A 27,328-nucleotide genomic window follows, 5' to 3' on the forward strand; every position below is an offset into this window, starting at 1 on the left:
ACTCTGTAAAATAAAGAAAATAACAATGGGCCCCAAACCTACCAAAATACAGCTCCAGGAGCTTTTGGCAGAGTTTGAAAAGGCCAACCCCTCTGAGGGTGGCAACTCAGAGGAAGAGGATAGTGACTTGGAGGACAATTCCCCCCTACCAGTCCTATCTAGGGAGAACAGGGTCCCTCAAACCCTGACTCCAAAAATAATAGTCAGAGATGCTGGTTCCCTCACAGGAGAGACCAACACCTCTGAAATCACTGAGGATAACCCCAGTGAAGAGGACATCCAGTTAGCCAGGATGGCCAAAAGATTGGCTTTGGAAAGACAGATCCTAGCCATAGAGAGGGAAAGACAAGAGATGGGCCTAGGACCCATCAATGGTGGCAGCAACTTAAATAGGGTCAGAGATTCTCCTGACATCCTAAAAATCCCCAAAGGGATTGTAACAAAATATGAAGATGGTGATGACATCACCAAATGGTTCACAGCTTTTGAGAGGGCTTGTGTAACCAGAAAAGTGAACAGATCTCACTGGGGTGCTCTCCTTTGGGAAATGTTCACTGGAAAGTGTAGGGATAGACTCCTCACACTCTCTGGAAAAGATGCAGAATCTTATGACCTCATGAAGGGTACCCTGATTGAGGGCTTTGGATTCTCCACTGAGGAGTATAGAATTAGATTCAGGGGGGCTCAAAAATCCTCGAGCCAGACCTGGGTTGATTTTGTAGACTACTCAGTAAAAACACTAGATGGTTGGTTAACTGGAAATGAAGTGTGTGACTATGTTGGGCTTTATAATTTGTTTATGAAAGAACACATTCTAAGTAACTGCTTCAATGAAAAGTTGCATCAGTATCTGGTAGACCTAGGTCCAATTTCTCCCCAAGAATTGGGAAAGAAGGCAGACCACTGGGTCAAGACTAGGGTAACCAAAACTTCCACTGGGGGTGACCAAAAGAAAGGGGTTACAAAAACTCCCCAGGAGAAAGTGGGTAACACTAGAAACCAAGAAAAAGAGTCCTCTGTAGGCCCCCAAAAACCAGAACAGGTGGGTGGGCCCCAGGACACAACCCAAAACAAAGGTGGGTACCAGGGTAAGAACTGGGATGCCACTAAGGCATGGTGCCACAACTGTAAACAGTCTGGGCACCACACCAAGGACACTTCTTGTCCCAAAAACAAACCCCAGAACAAAATTCCTGGGGTAACCAGTGTAGCCATGGGAGATGACTCCTCAGATGAGGAGGTCTTCCTAGCCTTCAACTGGAAACAGGGCCCAACAGGTGAGTTGGAGATTCCAGAGGGAAGCAGACACTTCCACCACCTACTGGTGAATGGAATCCCAACCACTGCCCTGAGAGACACTTGTGCCAGTCACACTATTGTGCATGACAGGCTGGTGCTCTCAAACCAGTACATCCCAGGTGAGACTGCCAGGGTAAGAGTTAGCCTAGACAGGGTCACTAAGAGGCCTGTGGCTTTAGTGCCCATAGAAGTGGGTGGCACTCTTAGCTGGAGAAGGGTAGTAGTCAGTACAGACCTCCCCCTTGATTGTCTCCTTGGAAATGACTACCCAGAGGTTAGTCAGAGCTCAAGAGAGGAACTGGTCCAGTGCCAGTCCTCTCCCAAGGATTCTGGAAGTCCTGCCTCTGCAGTAAATGCAAGCAGGCCCCAGAAGAAGAAGAAAAGAAAACAGAGTAGGAAGGGTGGACAACCTTTAGCCAAGGTTACAGCAAGCCAAGGAGATTCTGCTCCAGTAGGGGAGAACTCCAAAAATGGCCCTGATAAAGTCCAACCTGACCCACAAGAAGTCCTGGCTAGTCAGGCAACTGTTAAACCTGAGTGGGTGGCTCCTCAGCTAACAGAAGAAAGAGTGGAAGAAGGGTGTTTACTACAAGATGTGGTAACCCCCCACTCTAATACAGCAGACAGGCAACCTGAACCCAAAGAAGCCTGTAACTTAGCCCCTTCCCTTTTAGGTGAAGAGCTAAAGGTGTGGTTCTGGGCACTGACAGCTGTCAGTGGCCTCTGCTGGGTGTTAGCCTTTATGGCTGCACTATCCTTAGCATGGTGGTCTGACCCCATGCCAAATAGCAAGTTAGGCCCCCTGACCCTATTGGTCATGGTGGGGTTACTCCAGCTCTGGGTAACCTCTCTGGGTAAGCTAGGGGTGACCCTGGCCAAGATAAGGTTAGCAGAGGTGGACACCTCTAAGACCAAAATAGAAAGAATGGGTGGAGACATTGAAGAGGCAGACAAGAGGCAATTCAGACTAGGTCCTATCACTGTGGAAGTAGGTCAGTTCCCCAAAGGGAATGACCTGAACAGAAGGATGTAAGGCAGAGTAGGCCCTGCAACTAACCAGCCTATTTCTCCTACTCTTCCTCGCCTGACAGACTAGGAAGACTCTCCCAGCTTGGGCTGAGTCTCCTGGCCTGTGGGCTGGGGGGGGCTTGTGTAAGGAAATGGCTCCCTGTTGCAGTTACCCCCCACTTTTTGCCTGATACTGATGCTGACTTGACTGAGAAGAGTGCTGGGACCCTGCTAACCAGGCCCCAGCACCAGTGTTCCTTCACCTAAAATGTACCATTGTATCCACAATTGGCACACCCTGGCATTCAGATAAGTCCCTTGTAACTGGTACTTCTAGTACCAAGGGCCCTGATGCCAAGGAAGGTCTCTAAGGGCTGCAGCATGTCTTATGCCACCCTGGAGACCTCTCACTCAGCACAGACACCCTGCTTGCCAGCTTGTGTGTGCTAGTGAGGACAAAACGAGTAAGTCGACATGGCACTCCCCTCAGGGTGCCATGCCAGCCTCTCACTGCCTATGCAGTATAGGTAAGACACCCCTCTAGCAGGCCTTACAGCCCTAAGGCAGGGTGCACTATACCATGGGTGAGGGTACCAGTGCATGAGCATGGTACCCCTACAGTGTCTAAACAAAACCTTAGACATTGTAAGTGCAGGGTAGCCATAAGAGTATATGGTCTGGGAGTCTGTCAAACACAAACTCCACAGCACCATAATGGCTACACTGAAAACTGGGAAGTTTGGTATCAAACTTCTCAGCACAATAAATGCACACTGATGCCAGTGTACATTTTATTGAAAAATACACCACAGAGGGCACCTTAGAGGTGCCCCCTGAAACTTAACCGACTATCTGTGTAGGCTGACTAGTTTTAGCAGCCTGCCACAAACCGAGACATGTTGCTGGCCCCATGGGGAGAGTGCCTTTGTCACTCTGAGGCCAGTAACAAAGCCTGCACTGGGTGGAGATGCTAACACCTCTCCCAGGCAGGAATTGTCACACCTGGCGGTGAGCCTCAAAGGCTCACCTCCTTTGTGCCAACCCAGCAGGACACTCCAGCTAGTGGAGTTGCCCGCCCCCTCCGGCCAGGCCCCACTTTTGGCGGCAAGGCCGGAGAAAATAATGAGAAAAACAAGGAGGAGTCACTGGCCAGTCAGGACAGCCCCTAAGGTGTCCTGAGCTGAAGTGACTCTAACTTTTAGAAATCCTCCATCTTGCAGATGGAGGATTCCCCCAATAGGGTTAGGATTGTGACCCCCTCCCCTTGGGAGGAGGCACAAAGAGGGTGTACCCACCCTCAGGGCTAGTAGCCATTGGCTACTAACCCCCCAGACCTAAACACGCCCTTAAATTTAGTATTTAAGGGCTACCCTGAACCCTAGAAAATGAGATTCCTGCAACTACAAGAAGAAGGACTGCCTAGCTGAAAACCCCTGCAGAGGAAGACCAGAAGACGACTACTGCCTTGGCTCCAGAAACTCACCGGCCTGTCTCCTGCCTTCCAAAGATCCTGCTCCAGCGACGCCTTCCAAAGGGACCAGCGACCTCGACATCCTCTGAGGACTGCCCCTGCTTCGAAAAGACAAGAAACTCCCGAGGACAGCGGACCTGCTCCAAGAAAGGCTGCAACTTTATTTCCAGCAGCCTTGAAAGAACCCTGCAAGCTCCCCGCAAGAAGCGTGAGACTTGCAACACTGCACCCGGCGACCCCGACTCGGCTGGTGGCGATCCAACACCTCAAGAGGGACCCCAGGACTACTCTGATACTGTGAGTACCAAAACCTGTCCCCCCTGAGCCCCCACAGCGCCGCCTGCAGAGGGAATCCCGAGGCTTCCCCTGACCGCGACTCTTTGAACCTAAAGTCCCGACGCCTGGGAGAGACCCTGCACCCGCAGCCCCCAGGACCTGAAGGACCGGACTTTCACTGGAGAAGTGACCCCCAGGAGTCCCTCTCCCTTGCCCAAGTGGAGGTTTCCCCGAGGAATCCCCCCCTTGCCTGCCTGCAGCGCTGAAGAGATCCCGAGATCTCTCATAGACTAACATTGCGAACCCGACGCCTGTTCCTACACTGCACCCGGCCGCCCCCGCGCTGCTGAGGGTGAAATTTCTGTGTGGACTTGTGTCCCCCCCGGTGCCCTACAAAACCCCCCTGGTCTGCCCTCCGAAGACGCGGGTACTTACCTGCAAGCAGACCGGAACCGGGGCACCCCCTTCTCTCCATTCTAGCCTATGTGTTTTGGGCACCACTTTGAACTCTGCACCTGACCGGCCCTGAGCTGCTGGTGTGGTGACTTTGGGGTTGCTCTGAACCCCCAACGGTGGGCTACCTTGGACCAAGAACTGAACCCTGTAAGTGTCTTACTTACCTGGTAAAACTAACAAAAATTTACCTCCCCCAGGAACTGTGAAAATTGCACTAAGTGTCCACTTTTAAAACAGCTATTTGTCAATAACTTGTAAAGTATACATGCAATTTTTATGCTTTAAAGTTCCTAAAGTACTTACCTGCAATACCTTTCGAATGAGATATTACATGTAGAATTTGAACCTGTGGTTCTCAAAATAAACTAAGAAAATATATTTTTCTATAACAAAACCTATTGGCTGGATTTGTCTCTGAGTGTGTGTACCTCATTTATTGTCTATGTGTATGTACAACAAATGCTTAACACTACTCCTTGGATAAGCCTACTGCTCGACCACACTACCACAAAATAGAGCATTAGTATTATCTATTTTTACCACTATTTTACCTCTAAGGGGAACCCTTGGACTCTGTGCATGCTATTCCTTACTTTGAAATAGCACCTACAGAGCCAACTTCCTACACACGCCCATGCTATTATGACCCACGAATCCACGCAGCGGTCTTTCAACCGCGGTATTCCATTGGCGTAACACACCGCTGCGCTCAAAATACACACACATCTCCAAAACACCGCCACATTGGACAATTCCAAATACACACACCTGATACACATACAAACGACACTCCCACACACCCAACACAATATAAAACACACACCCACATCACCCACAAACCCCTACGACCACAATTTTGAGTTGAAGGCGACAGAGAGAGCACAGCAATAGACAACCCCACCACACAGAGGCACACCATCACCCACACAACATCCATGCACAAAACACCACATACCACTACACTCACCACACTCATCAACACATACACCACCCCACACATCACACACACCACCCCATGTCACGCCAAAGACACCCCCGCTTCTCCGAGGAGGAGCTCAGGGTCATGGTGGAGGAAATCATCCGGGTAGAGCCGCAGCTGTTTGGCTCACAGGTACAGCACACATCAATAGCCAGGAAGATGGAGCTATGGCAAAGAATAGTGGACAGGGTCAACGCTGTGGGACAGCACCCAAGAAATAGGGAGGACATCAGGAAGAGGTGGAACGACCTACGGGGGAAGGTGCGTTCAATGGTATCCAGGCACCACATCGCAGTACAGCGGACTGGCGGCGGACCACCACCTCCTCCCCCTCAACTAACAACATGGGAGGTGCAAGTCTGGTCCATCTTGCATCCTGAGGGCCTCGGAGGAGTCGGTGGAGGAACGGACACTGGTAAGTCAAATCTTAACTATCATAACCCCCACCCTACCTGCATGATATCACACACCCCCACCATCACACCCTTCCCTATCACCCCAAATCCTCACCTATCTACCCATTACACCAACCACCCATCCCAAACCCAAGCCCTGCATGACATAACTAAGCATCAACACCCATCACCAAAACATGCCCACTGCACAGACCCAGAACACCCCCCAACCATCAGCACACAAGCCCCCCCCCCCACAGGAATGCCTGCACTGGGGTTCACGCACACCCAACCATTGCACACCATGAAACACACACATGCAATAATCATGTACTTATACCCTCGCAGGAACCCAAAGGAACGTCACCACACCAGAGGGTCCAGACAACACCACTCCACCCCCAGAAGAGGCCCACAGTGACGATAGCAGCTCTGCCCCACTGGAACTTGATGACCAGCCCGGACCATCGTGGGCCTCGGGACAGTCGGTTCCCCTTGGCCAGCCACAGCCCAACACCGAGCTGCCACCCTCTGGTAACACCAGCACAGCACCCACCCAGCGGGCCCAAACCTCCCTACCCAGGACAGGTCAATCAGCTGTGTGTCCACCACTACAGGGCACCCAGGGTAACCCACCACCCCAACAACAACAGGGACCTGGGGGCAGTGGTAGTGGGCACACGGTCCAGGGGACGGAGGCACAGGAACATAGGGGAACTGGGAGGGCTGCTGTGCGACAGAGGGAGGACAGGCCAAGGGAACCCACTCTCAACGAGGCCCTCTCCTCCATCATGGGAGCATACCACCACTCCCAGGAGACGATGGCCACGGTCCTGGACAAGTTGCAGGAGACCCTGCGTCTGCAGGAGGAACAATATTTGAGGTTCAGGGAGGAGCTCAGGACCATCGGCTCCGCCCTGGGGACCATCGTAGGGGTGCTGACGGACATTCAAAAGACCTTGAGGGACACTGTGGCACTCCAAGGGGCCCCTAATACTAGGCAGGACGACGAACTGCCCACCACCTCCGCTGGCGCTAGTGGACAGGACGTCCCGCCACAGGACCACCACACCAGCACACCACCCCCTGCAGACGGACAACCACCACGCAAGCGGGCACTGAGATCCAGGAACAGGACAGAGCAAGATTGCAAGACCCCTGCCAGGAAATAAGACCACCCTGATAGTCCTCCCACTGTCCCACTTTGTTACCCTGCCCAAATTGGAACTGGCCCAGCTCCACTTCCAATGCCCAGATGTGCAATGTACCTGTGAGACTAATAGACTGGACTCTGCCATGGACATTCCTCCACCATCACCCATCACCATTTTACAACCCCCCTTCATTTTTGTACACTTAAATAAACACCCTTCAAACACCAAAAAAAACTGAGTCAGTCAATGATTTGTAAATCTGTATAATCAATTACATTTGCATAATGGGTTACCCATTGGAAGGCTAACATACCTATGTCACACATCACAAGCCCTTCAAGGATGCAAACAGTTGACACGTAGGTTACCACATTTGTGGAACTGAAATGGAAGGGGACAACTCAGTTAACAAATAGTGAGTGAAATTTAGGTACAGGATATAGGTAGATGTGTGAAAGTGAATGTAAAGGTAAAATAGAAAATGTGCTCACCTGTGTCTCACTGGAAATATTGCTGTATGACTGACTCCCTGTTGTCGTTTTCGTCTTCCTCAGCTTCATCCTTATCACTGTCCACAGGCTCCACAGCTGCTACAACACCGTCATCTGGATCATCCTCCTGCAGAAAAGGCACCTGCCGTCGCAAAGCCAAGTTATGGAGCATGGAGCAGGCGATGATGATGTTGCACACCTTCTTCGGTGAGTAGAATAGGGATCCACCTGTCATATGGAGGCACCTGAACCTGGCCTTTAGAAGGCCGAAGGTGCGCTCGATAACCCTCCTAGTCCGCCCATGGGCCTCATTGTACCGTTCCTCTGCCCTGGTCCTGGGATTCCTCACTGGGGTCAATAGCCACGAAAGGTTGGGGTAACCAGAGTCCCCCAATAGCCATACACTGTGCCTCTGGAGTTCACCCATCATATCAGGGATGCTGCTATTGCGCAGGATGTAGGCGTCATGCACTGAGCCAGGGAACATAGCATTTACCTGCGAGATGTACTGGTCTGCCAAACAAACCATCTGGACATTCATAGAATGATAACTCTTCCTGTTCCTGTACACCTGTTCACTCCTGCGGGGGGACCAGAGCTACATGGGTCCCATCAATGGCACCTATGACGTTGGAGATATGTCCAAGGGCATAGAAGTCACCTTTCACTGTAGACAAATCCTCCACCTCAGGGAAAATGATGTATCTCCTCACGTGTTTCAGCAGGGCAGACAACACTCTGGACAAGACGTTGGAAAACATAGGCTGGGACATCCCTGATGCCATGGCCACTGTTGATTGAAATGACCCACTTGCAAAGAAATGGAGCACTGACAGCACCTGCACGTCAGGGGGGATTCCAGTCGGATGGCGGATTGGTGACATCAGCTCTGGCTCCAACTGGGTACACAGTTCCTGGATTGTGGCACGGTCAAACCTGTAGGTCACGATTAAATGTCGCTCCTCCATTGTCAACAGGTCCACCAGCGATCGGTACACCGGCGGATTCCGCCATCTTCTCATATGTCCCAGTTGACGGTGCCTACGAAGGACAACAGCGAAGAAACAGTCACTATTCTTCCAGGTATGTACCCACAGTCACACACAAGACTACCCCAGAGAATAAACCCTTCCTGTATGTGTGTTGAGTGTAGGCCTCAGTATGTGTGACGCATTTGAAAATGAATCCATGTGGGCCCCTTAAATGGCGGCTGCCTGACCTCTAAACTGGGACAATGGGATTGTGGGGTAACAGCGCTGGCGTTGCACACCGTTGCGGTAGGCGGTCGTAGAGCGTGGCGCAATGCTGCATTGGTTAACAATGGACCCTATGGGTCCCAGGAGCCAATGAACAGGTGCGCCGGCGGTGATGATGCGCCCTGCCGCGGACATCACCGCCGCGGTCGTCACCGCCATTTTCTATCTCTTCAATCACTAGATACCTGACCTTCGACAGGAGAGGACCTACACTGCTAGTGCTGCTGTGACCTCGGTCTGGAAGCGACGATGGCTGCTGCGTCTGGGGAAAGGGCCCCTGCCTTCACATCGGAGGAGTTGGAGAAACTTGTGGATGGGGTCCTCCCCCAGTACACGATACTCTACGGTCCTCCAGACCAACAGGTTAGTACACAGGGAGCACGTTGCAGGGGCTAGGCCTGGGTGGAGAGGGCTGGGTGGGAGAGGGAAGGGGGTAGAAGTCATACTACAGTAAAGCATGGGAATAAATGGGCCACATGGTCAGAGTATGGAGGGGGCCACACACATTGATGGTGCAATTGGTAATGACTGTTCCTCTTCCCTTGTGCATGTCATGTAGGTCAGCGCCCACCAGAAGAGGGACATTTGGCATGCCATCGCCAAGGACGTCCGGACCCTGGGGGCCCACCAGAGACAGGGCACCCACTGTCGGAAGAGATGGGAGGACATTCGCTGCTGCAGCAAGAAGACGGCGGAGGCTCAGCTGGGGATGGCCTCCCAACGTGGGAGGGGTGCCCGTCGTAACATGACCCCCCTGATGTTCCGGATCCTGGCGGTGGCCTACCCGGAGTTGGATGGGCGCTTAAGGTCATCACAGCAGACACAAGGGGGTGAGTACAAACTCATTCTGAGGACTTTGCGTGCAGTGACGGTGTGTGGGTGGGCTGTGGGTGTCCATAGGCCAGGGCGAGTTAGTTAGGCAAGGCCCCTCCGTAATGTAGGCCATGTGGCACTCTACCCCACCTCAGAAAACTAGCAAGTTGAGGTATAGTTGCCCCTGTGGCATCCATGTGCGCAGATTTCCAGCATTGCCATGTAGCCCATATCCATGAAATTGCATGTGCAGAGGGCAGGAGCGTGGCGTTGTGCATGGGGCTGCTGCGTCTGTCTTGTCCGCCAACGGTAGCGGTATGCCATGTACTAAAACTCTCTTTCTTCTGTCTCCCCCCCTTTTCCTGCTCTCCCTGTCCGTTTGTGCATCAGCATCAACAGGCGGAGGTACAGTGGCACCGGAGCACGAGGGAGCTGCATCCCACATGGCCATGGAGGGCCACACCACAGACTCTGAATACACCAGTGGGACGGAGGGCGAGGGGAGCTTTACGTCGGCCACCGGATCACCAACCAGCAACACAGACTCGTCCGCCGATGTGAGGTCCCACTTCTACAGGTACAGCCGCCACCCCCCTCCCAGCACCGCCCTCCCAGCAGCCCCTCACTGTTCGCCCCGTGCCCGCTCACCCAGGAGGGTGGGCATCACCTTCGCCTCTGGCACCTCAGGCCCTGCCCCAGTCACCCCTGCTGTCCTCAGTGAGGAGGCCATTGACCTCCTCAGGTCACTCACTGTTGGGCAGTCTACCATTGTGAATGCCATCCAGGGTGTAGAAAGGGAGTTGCAACACGGTAATGCTTTCCTGGAGGGCATTCATTCTGGTCAGGCTGCCCTTCAGCGAACCCTGCAATCTCTGGCCTCAGCACTGATGGCAGCAATTGTCCCTGTGTCCAGCCTCCCCCCTCCAACTTCCTCCACCCAGACCCAATGCCCTGTATCCCAGCCCATCCCAAGCACACCTACAGACCAGCATGCAGACAAGTCAACACACCCAAGTAGCTCAAGCAAACATAGGCACCACACACACCACAAGCACTCACACAAGCATCACACCCATACAGACACTGCAACATCCACTGTCTCCACTGTGTCCCCCTCCTCCTCTTCTCCGTCCTCCCTCCCAGTCTGGTCTACACACACACCTGCATGCACCACATCTACAGACACTAGGACTCGCACCAGGACACCCAGCACCACACGCCGCTCACCTGCACTCACCACCTCCACTGCCATTTACACGTCCCCTGTGTCCTCTCCCAGTGTGTCTGTGACGCCCCCTCCCAAAGTACCCAAACGCCGGCAATCACTCACCCAACATCCATCCACCTCACGACAGCCTCCAGTACCTGCACCTGCACCCAAAACAGCTAAAGTGACACCTCCTACAACCACCTCCTCTTCCTCCACTCACAGACCCCCTCCAGCTACCCATCCCAGTGTTCGTCAGAAACTGTCCCTCTGTCAAATTGACCTTTTTGCCCCCCCCCCCCCTCCAGTTCATCAGTCCCGTCGTAGCGCCTCAGCCAAAAAGCCTCCATTACCAGTGGTGCCTGTTCAAGGTTTTTGGAGTGCACCGTCCACCAGGGCAGGCAATAGGACCCGGAGCCAAGGCACAGGCAGCCCACCCCCTGTAAGGGCTCTGAAATTGGAGAGTGGACGACGGGACCGTGGCAAGACTCCTGGTGGGACAACAAGTGAAATGGGATCGAAGGCGATTGGTGAGTCAGCTGTAACTCCAAAAAAGGTGGGGAAGGTCCAGAGGAAGTCTGCCCAGCCTGTTGTGAGTGTCACGGCGGAGAAGTGCGCCATCATTTCCGGCGGTCCAGACACAACCGCCAGCACCGTCGTCACTGGTCCAGAGACCACCGCCAGAGTCGGAGCCCAGGAGGGCTCAAGTATCGTCACTGGTCCAGAGACAACCGCCAGAGTCACAGCCCAGGCGGGGCCAGGATGCCACAGCCCAGCTGGGCAATGATGGAACGTCATGCCACACACCAATGTCCAGTGTGGAAATCGTCATGCCACACACCAATGTCCGTATCAGAACCGCCATGTCATAGCACTGCTGAAGAGGGCAATGCACCAGGTAGGAATGAATGGCCCACCACATCAGGCATCCTTATCCCATGTGCAGCTGGGACAGTGACAGGACACTACCATTCACGGGGAGACTCATCCAGTCTGGGCACCAGTCACCCCCCAGTATCAGTATGGACCTGCATCAACTTGAGAGACTATGGCTTTGCACTCCCCAGGATTGAACAGTGGGCAACCCACCCACTGTAGAGACTTGTGAGACTGTGGCTTTGCACTCCCCAGGATTGAACAGTGGGCAACCCACCCACTTGGGAGACTTGAGAGACTGTGGCTTTGCACTCCCCAGGATGTAACAGTGGGCAACCCACCCACTTGGGAGACTTGAGAGACTGTGGTTTTGCACTCCCCAGGATGTAACAGTGGGCAACCCACCCACTGTATAGACTTGAGAGACTGTGGCTTTGCACTCCCCAGGATACATCAATGGGCATGGAGCCCCGTCGTGGATCTGGCTTTGCGTTTATGTGGCTGAGGTGCCCCCCCTTCCCTTCCCCCTGAGGTGCCTGTAGTGTTTCTATCTGATGCCCCGGCAGTGTTCTCTCCGATTTTGGTCAGGTATCTCTTGTGGGCCTCGTCCATGCATTTTTGGACTGTTTGTGCACGGACATTGTTGTGTACATATCTGCACTACTTCTCGGATTGTATATATGTAAATAAGAGTGATTTTAATATACATATATTTGTTTATTTTTGTATGACATGTATATTGGCACATTACAAAGTTTGACCGAAATTCGCATTGTCTTTGCATTCTTCCGGGGGAATTGTGGGTTGTTAATGTGATGTTTGTGACTGCATTGGTGTTTATGTTGTAATATGCGAGGATGGGGGTGGGGGTGTTTGGTGGGTGTCCCCCTAACTTTTGCCTCCCCTGTGTCGTAGGTGCTGTACTCACCGGTATCTTCTGCGCCTACATCGCTGTTGGTCGTGAAGGAGCAGAAAGACAAGGGCAGGTAGTATATGGAGTTTGGGGTCCATGGAGTCGTCGTTCCTCATGGGATATGTTCAGGTGAGCGTTTTCCCATAGCAAAAGCTGTTTCTGCCGTGTTTTTATCCACGGTGAATCCACCTCGGAAAAGGTGGCGGATTGGCCTGTTGTGATACTGTGGGTGGTACATTGTCTCCCGCCTGTCTGTTGGCGGTGACCGCCGCACTGCTTGTCTGTACCGCTGTGGCGGGCGATGTGTTAAAGTGGCTTTGTTGGCGGTTTCCGCCAGGGTCATAATTCCCTTTTTTTGTCCGTCTGCCTGTTTGCGGTATTACCGCATCTTTAACACCGTCCGCCAGGGTTGTAATGACCACCTATATGTTTTCTCCCCATTTTTATGGTACCGATTTGATCTGTTGTTATGGAGGCGACTCTGTTGGCTACTATTGATTTCTCATGCCGATAGTTTAATTGTAAACACTGGTTTATGGTGTATGTGGATGCAATGTTGCTTTGCGTAGTCTCATCTGATTGGAAGCCAGAGCATTGACATGTGCCTTATATTTTAGGAGGCGATTCAAAAACGGATTGAGGCCGCTTTAACTTAACTTCCAACAGTGAAAAAGAGGAAGGACTGAAACCGATGGACATTTATATGGACATTCGGATACTTTGATGATTGGTTTTTGGTTTCCATGGCGACGTTGCTGGGCTCATGGGAGTGGAAGTTTTTGTGATGTTTTTTGTTTGTACGTTGAACTTGCAGTACTTCATAAAAGTGAAGAAAGGACTGCATAATCCTCGCTTCCGTTTCCTTAATAGAATTTAAACTTTCCTTAATGAGAGCTAGGAAATTTCTCAGTTGTGCTGACTCAGGAGGATTCAGCAATTTTTCCCTTCCTGATCCAAGATGGCCACCTACTCGTGACATCACAAGCATCCCCTCTCCATCTGCGCTCTGCAGCTCCCGCCCGTTGTAAACAGAGCGTGCAGGGGGGCGGCCGCCATCTTGGAGAGCCGGCCGGTGGGGACCGCGAGTTTCGCATCCGGCACACGCCGCCATCTTGAAATTGCCTCCATTGAGCTTGTTCTTCCGAGGCGATGGAACGGAATGGTATTTTACATATTACTGAAAATTAAACCTGTGCTGGTTGGGATGACTCATTGCCTGAAGGACGCCTGCACCGCGGTAGAATCACTCAATGACCCGCTGTAATCATATCTTCAGTATTGCCTTGCTTTTACTGTCCTGCACCAGTCATTCTCTTCATGGCATATTTCATGATTTTCCCGCTCACATGCCAAGTCGCGATGCGCCGCTCAGGCAGAGCCCGATGGTCCAGGCGCCCTCCAAGTCTCTCCAAGATGGCCGCGGCGCCCGCGCTGGTCCTTCCTCTGTGTCGCCGGCTCGCCTCCGCCCCGGAAGTGCTTTGTGGTGCTTCCTGCTGTCTTCTGGTTCGGCTCCTGTTCCTGTAATCGCTGCATCATGTCCCGCGGCTCCAGCGCCGGCTTTGACCGGCACATCACCATCTTCAGCCCCGAGGGCCGGCTCTACCAAGTGGGTGAGTGCGGGGGAGCGCACGGGGAGAGGGGGTGAGCAGAGCGGGGCCAGTGTTGTGCCTGGGGGTCTGTCAGTACCAGCAGCCCGGGGCACCGGCTCTGCGAAGGGGGCGGGTCCGGGGGAGACTGTGCGGGGCGGGGGGTCACGAGGGGTGCACATGGGGTACCCCACCGCCTCCCGTCCAGGGGGTGCACATGGGGCACCGCGCCCCCACCCTCCCCCAGTAGGTGCACATGGAGCCCCCCCAACACACACACAGGAGGTGCACATGGACCCCCTCCAACACACACAGGAGGTGCACATGGACCCCCTCCAACACACACACACACAGGAGGTGCACATGGACCCCCTCCAACACACACACACACAGGAGGTGCACATGGACCCCCTCCAACACACACACAGGAGGTGCACATGGAGCCCCCCAACACACACACAGGAGGTGCACATGGACCCCCTCCAACACACACACAGGAGGTGCACATGGACCCCCTCCAACACACACACAGGAGGTGCACATGGACCCCCCCCAACACACACACAGGAGGTGCACATGGACCCCCCCCCCCAACACACACACAGGAGGTGCACATGGACCCCCCCCAACACACACACAGGAGGTGCACATGGACCCCCCCCAACACACACACAGGAGGTGCACATGGACCCCCCCCAACACACACACAGGAGGTGCACATGGACCCCCCCCAACACACACACAGGAGGTGCACATGGACCCCCTCCAACACACACACACACAGGAGGTGCACATGGACCCCCTCCAACACACACACACACAGGAGGTGCACATGGACCCCCTCCAACACACACACAGGAGGTGCACATGGACCCCCTCCAACACACACACAGGAGGTGCACATGGAGCCCCCCAACACACACACAGGAGGTGCACATGGACCCCCCCCAACACACACACAGGAGGTGCACATGGACCCCCCCCAACACACACACAGGAGGTGCACATGGACCCCCTCCAACACACACACACACAGGAGGTGCACATGGACCCCCTCCAACACACACACACACAGGAGGTGCACATGGACCCCCTCCAACACACACACAGGAGGTGCACATGGACCCCCTCCAACACACACACAGGAGGTGCACATGGAGCCCCCCAACACACACACAGGAGGTGCACATGGACCCCCTCCAACACACACAGGAGGTGCACATGGACCCCCTCCAACACACACACAGGAGGTGCACATGGACCCCCCCCAACACACACACAGGAGGTGCACATGGACCCCCCCCAACACACACACAGGAGGTGCACATGGACCCCCCCCAACACACACACAGGAGGTGCACATGGACCCCCCCCAACACACACACAGGAGGTGCACATGGACCCCCCCAACACACACACAGGAGGTGCACATGGACCCCCTCCAACACACACAGGAGGTGCACATGGACCCCCTCCAACACACACAGGAGGTGCACATGGACCCCCTCCAACACACACACAGGAGGTGCACATGGACCCCCTCCAACACACACACAGGAGGTGCACATGGACCCCCTCCAACACACACACAGGAGGTGCACATGGACCCCCTCCAACACACACACAGGAGGTGCACATGGACCCCCTCCAACACACACACAGGAGGTGCACATGGACCCCCTCCAACACACACACAGGAGGTGCACATGGACCCCCCCCCCAATCACACACACAGGAGGTGCACATGGACCCCCCCCCCCAATCACACACACAGGAGGTGCACATGGACCCCCTCCAACACACACACAGGAGGTGCACATGGACCCCCTCCAACACACACACAGGACGTGCACACGGACCCCCTCCAACACACACACAGGACGTGCACACGGACCCCCTCCAACACACACACAGGAGGTGCACACGGACCCCCTCCAACACACACACAGGAGGTGCACACGGACCCCCTCCAACACACACACAGGAGGTGCACACGGACCCGCTCCAACACACACACAGGAGGTGCACATGGACCCGCTCCAACACACACACAGGAGGTGCACATGGACCCGCTCCAACACACACACAGGAGGTGCACATGGAGCCCCCCAACACACACACAGGAGGTGCACATGGACCCCCTCCAACACACACACAGGACGTGCACACGGACCCCCTCCAACACACACACAGGAGGTGCACACGGACCCCCTCCAACACACACACAGGAGGTGCACACGGACCCCCTCCAACACACACACAGGAGGTGCACACGGACCCCCTCCAACACACACACAGGAGGTGCACATGGACCCGCTCCAACACACACACAGGAGGTGCACATGGACCCGCTCCAACACACACACAGGAGGTGCACATGGAGCCCCCCAACACACACACAGGAGGTGCACATGGAGCCCCCCAACACACACACAGGAGGTGCACATGGAGCCCCCCAACACACACACAGGAGGTGCACATGGACCCCCTCCAACACACACACAGGAGGTGCACATGGACCCCCTCCAACACACACACAGGAGGTGCACATGGACCCCCTCCAACACACACACAGGAGGTGCACATGGACCCCCTCCAACACACACACAGGAGGTGCACATGGACCCCCTCCAACACACACACAGGAGGTGCACATGGACCCCCTCCAACACACACACAGGAGGTGCACATGGACCCCCTCCAACACACACACAGGAGGTGCACATGGACCCCCTCCAACACACACACAGGAGGTGCACATGGACCCCCTCCAACACACACACAGGAGGTGCACATGGACCCCCTCCAACACACACACACAGGAGGTGCACATGGACCCCCTCCAACACACACACACAGGAGGTGCACATGGACCCCCTCCAACACACACACACAGGAGGTGCACATGGACCCCCCCCCCCCAATCACACACACAGGAGGTGCACATGGACCCCCTCCAACACACACACAGGAGGTGCACATGGACCCCCTCCAACACACACACAGGAGGTGCACATGGACCCCCTCCAACACACACACAGGAGGTGCACATGGACCCCCTCCAACACACACACAGGAGGTGCACATGGACCCCCTCCAACACACACACAGGAGGTGCACATGGACCCCCTCCAACACACACACAGGAGGTGCACATGGACCCCCTCCAACACACACACAGGAGGTGCACATGGACCCCCTCCAACACACACACAGGAGGTGCACATGGAGCCCCCTCCAACACACACACAGGAGGTGCACATGGAGCCCCCTCCAACACACACACAGGAGGTGCACATGGAGCCCCCCAACACACACACAGGAGGTGCACATGGAGCCCCCCAACACACACACAGGAGGTGCACATGGACCTCCTCCAACGCACACACAGGAGGTGCACATGGAGCCCCCCAACACACACACAGGAGGTGCACATGGACCTCCTCCAACACACACACAGGAGGTTCACATGGACCTCCTCCAACACACACACAGGAGGTGCACATGGACCCCCTCCAACACACACACAGGAGGTGCACATGGACCCCCTCCAACACACACACAGGAGGTGCACATGGAGCCCCCTCCAACACACACACAGGAGGTGCACATGGAGCCCCCTCCAACACACACACAGGAGGTGCACATGGAGCTCCTCCAACACACACACAGGAGGTGCACATGGAGCCCCTCCAACACACACACAGGAGGTGCACATGGACCCCCTCCAACACACACACAGGAGGTGCACATGGACCCCCTCCAACACACACACAGGAGGTGCACATGGACCCCCTCCAACACACACACAGGAGGTGCACATGGACCCCCTCCAACACACACACAGGAGGTGCACATGGACCCCCTCCAACACACACACAGGAGGTGCACATGGACCCCCTCCAACACACACACAGGAGGTGCACATGGACCCCCTCCAACACACACACAGGAGGTGCACATGGACCCCCTCCCCCCAACACACACACAGGAGGTGCACATGGACCCCCCCCCCCAACACACACACAGGAGGTGCACATGGACCCCCCCCAACACACACACAGGAGGTGCACATGGACCCCCCCCAACACACACACAGGAGGTGCACATGGACCCCCCCCAACACACACACAGGAGGTGCACATGGACCCCCTCCAACACACACACACACAGGAGGTGCACATGGACCCCCTCCAACACACACACACACAGGAGGTGCACATGGACCCCCTCCAACACACACACACAGGAGGTGCACATGGACCCCCTCCAACACACACACAGGAGGTGCACATGGACCCCCTCCAACACACACACAGGAGGTGCACATGGACCCCCTCCAACACACACACAGGAGGTGCACATGGAGCCCCCTCCAACACACACACAGGAGGTGCACATGGAGCCCCCTCCAACACACACACAGGAGGTGCACATGGAGCCCCCCAACACACACACAGGAGGTGCACATGGAGCCCCCCAACACACACACAGGAGGTGCACATGGAGCCCCCCAACACACACACAGGAGGTGCACATGGACCTCCTCCAACACACACACACACAGGAGGTGCACATGGACCCCCTCCAACACACACACACACACAGGAGGTGCACATGGACCCCCTCCAACACACACACACACAGGAGGTGCACATGGAGCCCCCCAACACACACACACAGGAGGTGCACATGGAGCCCCCCAACACACACACAGGAGGTGCACATGGAGCCCCCCAACACACACACACAGGAGGTGCACATGGAGCCCCCCAACACACACACACAGGAGGTGCACATGGACCTCCCCCAACACACACACACAGGAGGTGCACATGGACCTCCCCCAACACACACACACAGGAGGTGCACATGGACCTCCCCCAACACACACACACAGGAGGTGCACATGGACCTCCCCCAACACACACACACAGGAGGTGCACATGGACCTCCCCCAACACACACACACAGGAGGTGCACATGGACCTCCCCCAACACACACACACACACAGGAGGTGCACATGGACCTCCCCCAACACACACACACACAGGAGGTGCACATGGACCCCCTCCAACACACACACACACTGGAGGTGCACATGGACCCCCTCCAACACACACACACACAGGAGGTGCACATGGACCCCCTCCAACACACACACACACAGGAGGTGCACATGGACCCCCTCCAACACACACACACACACAGGAGGTGCACATGGACCCCCTCCAACACACACACACAGGAGGTGCACATGGACCCCCTCCAACACACACACACAGGAGGTGCACATGGACCCCCTCCAACACACACACACACAGGAGGTGCACATGGACCCCCCCCTCCAACACACACACACACAGGAGGTGCACATGGAGCCCCCCCAACACACACACACAGGAGGTGCACATGGGGCACCTCAACCCTGTCTGAGCATACTTAGTGCTTTCTAACCCAGGACCTGATCTTTGAAACAAGGGAATGATGTGTGAAAAGAGTGAGATACCCCCCCCCCCCCCCCAAACTGGAGGTGTACAGTGGGTATCCCCCCCCCCCACCCCCCCACACACGAGGTGCACATGGGGTATCTCCTCAACCCCGTCTGAGCCTCGTTAGTGCTGGCTCTTTGTAAAGGGTGAGTCTTGGAGTGGGGAGACCATAGGGTCCCAAAGTTGCAACATTGACAGTCATAGATCAGTCCGGTGGGTCGAATTCCTATTGACAGCATCAGCACTAAAAGGTGTTGTCAGTTTAGAGGACTAGACAGGGACACATCACTATATTCAGTCATACTGGGGCATTCTCAACCAAGTGGATGAGCTAGAAGGGAAGTAAAGACTAAACGGTGATGTAACTACCTTACCCACGACCAGGGGTACGAAACAGTCTTTTCCTTTCCTCGTGTGGAATAAACTGGTTTACGCCGCCTTAGTATGAAGGTGGATTTCTAAGCAGGGTTCACCATAATGACAGTCGAAGAGATTAAAATTAAAAGGTTACGTGTATGGAGCAGAATCATGGAATTACAGTGTGCATGCTCTAGGTGGCTGCAGTTCCCTTACAAGGCCAAGGGCAGCAAATTCCACCTGTGGGGTCCTAAAACTGCAGACTAACATTTCTCCTGCTCCCGCAAAGTAAAATGTCTTTTGGACTACAAGTTATTATTTGCGGGATCACAAAGTCCTTATTGGAAAACAGGTTTTTGATTCACCGACTCGCCCAGGGGGGTAGCAAGGCTGTTGCCATACTTTCATGCGTTTGACATTCTATTTTGCTTCAAATCCTGTATTGTCCCAGCGAGGTCTTCAAGCTGCTAGTTATCTTTCCTGCTTTTCACACCTGCGTTTTAGAGTACTTAATGAAGTTAGTGAAATAATGTTTATGTGCAAATGTGGCTGAAGTGTGCTATACATATCGATTGTACTTCTCACTAAAGTGCCAACAACTAACAACTTGCCAGATTTTACTAATGTAATGAACAAATCCTTTGTATAGATTGTTAAAAGCTATTGCTATGAATGAGTAAGGTCCCTTTCTGATAACCGGCTCAATGTCCTTTCTTTTTCTTGATTTGTCCTCTTATCAAGCAAGTAGATAATTGTTTCACATCCAGATAGAGGCGGGAGGGGCCCTTTTATTTCAAAATAAGTTCCACCTTGAAGGCCTTCAGCTTTATTCAGTGTTTAGTCACGCACTCCTCAAAGCCAGTCTGAATAAAAAGTACTTGCAGTACATCACCACACAATTAGTGTCTGAAGCCTGGTACATTATGTAATTTCTGGTAATGTCCGGCTACTGAAAGCCAATCACCTGGTTAAAATCACAACTGATCCGGCGTTTTGGTTACCCGTTGCAGAAGAGATAGTTGAATGTTTTGGAGTTTGCCTACAAAGCCTACTGGGGCAAATGCCTTGGGTCTTTCCACCACTGCCTCTTTTGCGAGGTACCAGCAGTCTTGGCCACTTAGATTAATTTTCTCACCTCACAGTTGGACCGTCTGGAAAACTAAGGTTTCATACGGAAAATTGAGACAGTACAATGCGAACACTTCAAAGGGCAAGCCTTAGAATGACCGTCTTGCCCCTGACAGACGATCACCTCGGTTTTTTATGCCACCTTTTAGTCAGGCCTTCAGGCACCTGTTCCTAGGATTCCGCTAGTTTGTCACTTCAGTGTGTAGTTTTGTGCTTCCAAGTGCCACGTGTAGGTGCATTCAGAACTGGCTACAAGCTCACATAACCCAAAACAAACCAGTATTGGCAATGCCAATAGGTCTCTTATGAATGAATGAAAGATTCGTTCGGGTCACTGAGGTGTGAGACTGTCGCTCATTTTTGCTCTTATACGTCCATTCATCAGGGGGACAGTCCAGCCTGACCGGCCAAGTCCTCCCTAGAGCGGAAACAAGCATCCCAGGACCAGTTTTGGGGTATCACCCCTCATCGGCCTGGCTAGCTTGAATCCAGTTGCACAGTGACCACAGGACCCACGCCTGGGCATATTTTTTCCATGTGGAGCAGGTGCAAGGCTGATTTGCGCATGGCTGGGTCCAAACTAGGGTGGTGTGATGAGCAAAAAAATGGATTAAAGCCAATACCATGACTGAATGTTTTACAATGTTCAGCATTCCAACCGTAATCTCTTTGTTATTCTAGAAGTTTGTCGGAATACATGTAACCACATACCTTTCTATGCCATGTAACATAATGTGATAACAATCCAATGTCAGAGGCCAACTGGCTTTAACATATGCCTTTCACAAGAAATAAGCAGGGCATACTGCCCTTTCATAATAAACAGGTCATGCCTCTGGCATCGGACGTAACATATCCTGGCACACTAATCAAACCTACATCTGTTATCATTGGCTTTTCACCATTACTAACTGAGGCCTACTGTCCTGAGCATAAGCTTGCGCGCTGGGTAACAATCAGACATACAGTTCTAACATTGCAAATATATACTGAATTACAGTTAGAAAAGCAAAACAGTATCTCTCCTGAAATAATTTAACAATTCTTACCGTGGACATTTCTTACACTCATGGTTTGTCAGAGGGGGTAACAGAAGCCAAAACTCTTGCCTTCTAAGGTAGTCTATAAGATTTTATGTAACATAAAAAACCTATCGGTAAGCTTTAATTCAGAGTAATAACCATGCACCATAAATGCCTGCTAATTGTAGCATATGCTTTTCACAATCACTACAATACTGTCATTAAAGAACAATGATATGCAAAATTACAGCTGGCAAAGCAAAATAGTATCTCTGGGAGCCCACCGAGGATGATTACTGTGGTGCATATCTTCTGTCCCCACAGTTTGTCCGGGTAGCTCACTAACACCAAAGCCCTTGCCTAGTACAGTCATCTGTGAAATTCAGTATAACAAAGTACCTGGTATAAGCTTTAGTACACTGTACTAACAATCCAGCCTTAAAGCCTATTGTCTTTAACTCATGCTTTTTGCAGTAAGTAGGTTGGGCCTGCTGGCCCTGACATAATGCACCATAACAGCTCAAATCTGTGAAATCTGACATGCTTTTCCCAATGAATCGATTAAACTCGGCCTATTGAAGTGCACATAAATTGGCAACCATCATGCACACACTTATAAAATAACAAATATGTAGAAAAATACAGCTTGCAAAACTATACCCCCCCCCCATCCAAACCAACCACAGCCTAACAAGTCATCATAGTCAAACTCCCTAGTGCCTTCATTGTAACATTTCATAATAAAAAGAACAGACCTATAGCCATGATCATTGTCTTGTCTACAAACTTTGCCACAATCAAAAGGTGCAATACATGCAGTGTTTTTAGTGGAAGCACAACAGTTCAGCACAATAATAAAATCCTGTACTTAGCGGTACCAACATATGGGTGGAGCCTAAGCTCCCCTCTCTGTAGGACTCTGAAAGCTCCTTTTTTATAGATCACATATGGTCAGGTGACAGTTGCATTGACAAGCCAGTTCTAAAAATCTCTGTAGGTTAGTTACTGCCCGCATCCAAGTTATCTAAGACAGTTTAATAGCGTTACAATGGCATGTGTGTGTGCCCCTGAAAGTTGAGGCTCGGGCAGCAGGATAAATAAACAAAATGACCACTGCTCTGTCGAGGGCAAGCACTTTTTTGTGAAAGCATACACCTTCTTCCCAATCAAAACATGTACTCCTACTTAACAGTGTGTGGGTGGAGCCAAAGTCCCAATCCTGGTGATTCTCAGATATTACCTGGTGCAACTGTGCTGTGAAGCCAGACTTGTAGAAAGCACTGATCTGGTCTTTGCAAGTTTTTGCAGTGGTTATTTTAGTGCAAGGGCGTGGCGCTCAAATAAACACATTAATTAAAAAAAATAAGACATGCTGTTACCTGTGCCGCATATGCTGCTGTAATATTTTAATTAGGATTGTTTTCTTTCTTTCTTAAACAGAATAGAATGTATTCTTCCTAGAAGGCAGGTGTATTTATAACAGGTATTGAAACCCTTTTTAGATTTAATGCCCATCACAGCAAATAATAATTCTTATTGGTGCCAATAAAATGTGCTAATGGCTTTGATTTTCTGTAATCTGAAGACATAAACACAAGACTAAGAGCCAGGGCGCATCGTCAGGATCTGTTTATAGGCAAAGCGCCAATGGCACTCATGGCTCTTCCTGTTCACAAGCTCCAGTGGCCTCTCATACATCTTATGGTAGCACCAGTGGGCTCCCTAGGGAGAGACAGTCCCTTACTCAAATCCTAAAGGGCTGCATTCCTTCCCTCAGGGACCACCCTACCTGCAGAGTAATGTTCAATGATAGCTAACCCTTGTGTTGTGTGCTCTCACTGACTGATCTTCTTTCTTTGCAGAATATGCTTTCAAGGCTATTAACCAGGGGGGCCTGACGTCGGTGGCTGTGCGGGGCAAGGACTGTGCGGTGCTAGTCACACAGAAGAAGGTGCCGGTGAGTTATAGCTGCAGGGCGGTTTGTTCTGAAGCCCTTTTATTTATTTTATTTGTTAAATCAGCGGAATTGACATTTTCCTTGCAGCAAGCAGGGACAGTAATTTGAGCTTTTAGCAAGCTTTTCCGATGAGTTAGTACATCCCTGGCAGTGGCAGCCTCTGTCTAGCATATTGGTGAATGGCGATCAGGTACATCGCAGGCAACACTAGGTCAAGCAAACCACAGCACACCTCTCTCCTGTGCCCATCACAAAGATGGGTACAACATAGGCATGAAACATTCGGACTTGATCACAGAGACGGCAATAGTGCACACTAACAGAGTAGTACAACAAGGCAGGCAAAGTGCAATCCTTCCTAACACGGTGAATGTTCAGACACTCCTTCAAAGTTTTGTGAAACTTGAAGTGTTTACCTGGTGCAGGCAGTGCCTCTGATTAGCCTGCGTACCCAGGGGAGCGATGAATTGTATGCAGAAAGAATTGCTTCATGCACACTTTTCTGCATGTATCTGTTTCTCTGTACAAATTCCAGAATTTGTGACGGGTTGAAATTTGTGAGGGGGCAATTGCAGAGGCGGTCTAGTTTTTAACATAGGCCTCTGAAATCTATTGTTGCATAACCCCCTGTTATCACAGAGATAATCCTTTTCTGCATCATTTGATTAGAATATGGACAGAGGGAGCTCAAATTCCACTTTCGCATACCAGCGAAAGCATCAACCATGCACTTGACAAACTGATTCACCACTAGAAGTAACAGTAGCAGTTACATGCTTCTTTTGAGGCAAGGCAGTAGCAGCAGCAGGCCATGCCTCTTTTGTTACAGCAGCAGTGCGTGCCTCTTTTTTTGAGGACAGCCAGTAACAGCAGTAGAGGACAGGCAGTAACAGCAGCAGTGCATGCCTCTTTTTTTGAGGACAGGCAGTAACAGCAGCAGTGCATGCCTCTTTTTTGAGGACAGGCAGTAACAGCAGCAGTGCATGCCTCTTTTTTGAGGACAGGCAGTAACAGCAGCAGTGCATGCCTCTTTTTTGAGGACAGGCAGTAACAGCAGCAGTGCATGCCTCTTTTTTGAGGACAGGCAGTAACAGCAGCAGTGCATGCCTCTTTTTTTAGGACAGGCAGTACTAGTAGCTGTGCATGCCTCTTTTGAGACAGGCAGTACTAGTAGCTGTGCATGCCTCTTTTGAGACAGGCAGTACTAGCAGCTCTGCATGCCTCTTTTGAGGACGGGCAGTAACGGCAGCGGTGTATGCTTCCTTTGAGGACAGGCAGTAACAGCTGAAGCGTCTTCTGAAGGACAATCCGTAATGGCAGCAGTGTATGACTGAGGAAAGGCAGCAAGGGCGTCGATAACCGCAGCAGTGCACGTCTTGTGTGAGGACATGCGGCAACAGCAGTAGTGCATGCCTCTTTTTTGAGGACAGGCAGTAATATCAGCAGTGCATGCGTCTATTGAGGACAGGCAGTAACAGCAGCAGTGCATGCCTCTATTGAGGACAGGCGAGAACAGCAGCAGTGCATGCCTCTTTTTTTGAGGACCGGGAGTAGGAGCAACAGTGCATGCCTCTTTGGAGGACGGGCAGTAATAGCAGCTGTGCATGTCTCTTTGGAGGACAGGCAGTAATAGCAGCTGTGCATGTCTCTTTGGAGGACGGGCAGTAATAGCAGCTGTGCATGTCTCTTTGGAGGACGGGCAGTAATAGCAGCTGTGCATGTCTCTTTGGAGGACGGGCAGTAATAGCAGCTGTGCATGTCTCTTTGGAGGACGGGCAGTAATAGCAGCTGTGCATGTCTCTTTGGAGGACGGGCAGTAATAGCAGCTGTGCATGTCTCTTTGGAGGACGGGCAGTAATAGCAGCTGTGCATTTCTCTTTGGAGGACGGGCAGTAATAGCAGCGGTGCATGTCTCTTTTGAGGACGGGCAGTAACAGCAGCGGTGCATGCCTCTTTTGAGGACAGGCCGTAACAGCAGTGGTGTCTGCCTCTTTTGAGGACTGGCAGTAGCAGCAGTGGTGTCTGCCTCTTTTGAGGCCAGGCAGTAGCAGCAGCGGTGTATGCCTCTTTTGAGGCCGGGCAGTAATGGCGGCGGTGCTTTTTCCTTTTTGAGGGCAGACAGTAACAGTGCGTTTTCCTTTTTGAGGGCATGCAGTAGCAGGGCATGCCTCTTTTGAGGTCAGACAGTAACGGCAGCAGGGCATGCCTCTCTTGAGGTCAGACAGAAACGACAGGGGTGCATGTCGCTTTTGAGGACAGGCCGTAACAGCAGCAGTGACTGTCTCTCTCTTGAGGACGGGCAGTAACAGTAGCGGTGCGTTTTTCTTTTGAGGGCAGACAGTAGCGGTGCGTTTTTCTTTTGAGGGCAGACAGTAGCGGTGCGTTTTTCTTGAGGGCAGACAGTAGCAGTGCATTTTTCTTTTGAGGGCAGACAGTAGCAGTGCATTTTTCTTTTGAGGGCAGACAGTAGCAGTGCATTTTTCTTTTGAGGGCAGACAGTAGCAGTGCGTTTTTCTTTTGAGGGCAGACAGTAACAGCAACCTTGCATGCCTCTTTTGAGGTCAGAAGCTGTTTAAGGCTCCCTCACACACTAGGATGTACTGCTGCCACTACTGAGTAACCCAAACGGAAGGCCTCGTAGCTTTGAGCCTCGCCTGTTGTGTCCCACTTGGCAGTGATGACTTGATTGCTTATACCCTTTTAACTTCATATGGTGTTGCAGTGTGAGTTGGATTTGTCCAGATGTTGTGGCTAGTACCGCACACCCTGCGGGCCAGTCCATCACCCTGTAACATGCGGTGCAGAACCTCAGATGTTAGTTTTTGATCGCTTGGAGCATAGATGATGCCGCAACCACCAACGTTTCTGTTGATTTAGGGTCATCGCCAGCCTTGACTCCTTGGCCTTGCTTGCTGTAAAGCGTACTTGGGACCTTTCCTGTCACTGGCAGCCATACTTCAAAGACACCAAGAGCCGGAACATTGTTGGAAGACCAAATAAGGAGTGTTTTTATGAGTCCTCTGCGTGACTTGGAAAAGTTGTGTTGCAGGGTCTTGCTCAATTTTTTCTGGTCTGTGCTAGGTTTTTCCTCCTGTGTATTTACAGTTTGCAGTTTCAAGAAATAGAAGCCCAGTTTGTCAAGTTCACGGACGTTCCCCTGTGTTTTTACTGTACCCTTCGTCAGCAGACAT

The 27,328-nt window shown here is 52.4% G+C and overlaps 1 protein-coding gene across 1 annotated transcript in view; it reads left to right on the forward strand.

The window, feature by feature from the left end:
- Positions 1–14,049: 14,049 nt before the first annotated feature.
- The window catches only part of PSMA6 (proteasome 20S subunit alpha 6), a 74,207-nt gene continuing 60,928 nt past the window's right edge, over positions 14,050–27,328 (forward strand). Inside the window, exons 1-2 of the mRNA XM_069209119.1 lie at positions 14,050–14,204; positions 24,043–24,137. Coding sequence (XP_069065220.1) covers positions 14,129–14,204; positions 24,043–24,137 — 171 coding nt within the window. The 5' untranslated portion in view covers positions 14,050–14,128. The remainder of the gene's footprint in view (positions 14,205–24,042; positions 24,138–27,328) is intronic.

The sequence above is a fragment of the Pleurodeles waltl genome, chromosome 9 (assembly GCF_031143425.1).
Source record: "Pleurodeles waltl isolate 20211129_DDA chromosome 9, aPleWal1.hap1.20221129, whole genome shotgun sequence".
Classification (NCBI taxonomy): Eukaryota; Metazoa; Chordata; class Amphibia; order Caudata; family Salamandridae; genus Pleurodeles; species Pleurodeles waltl.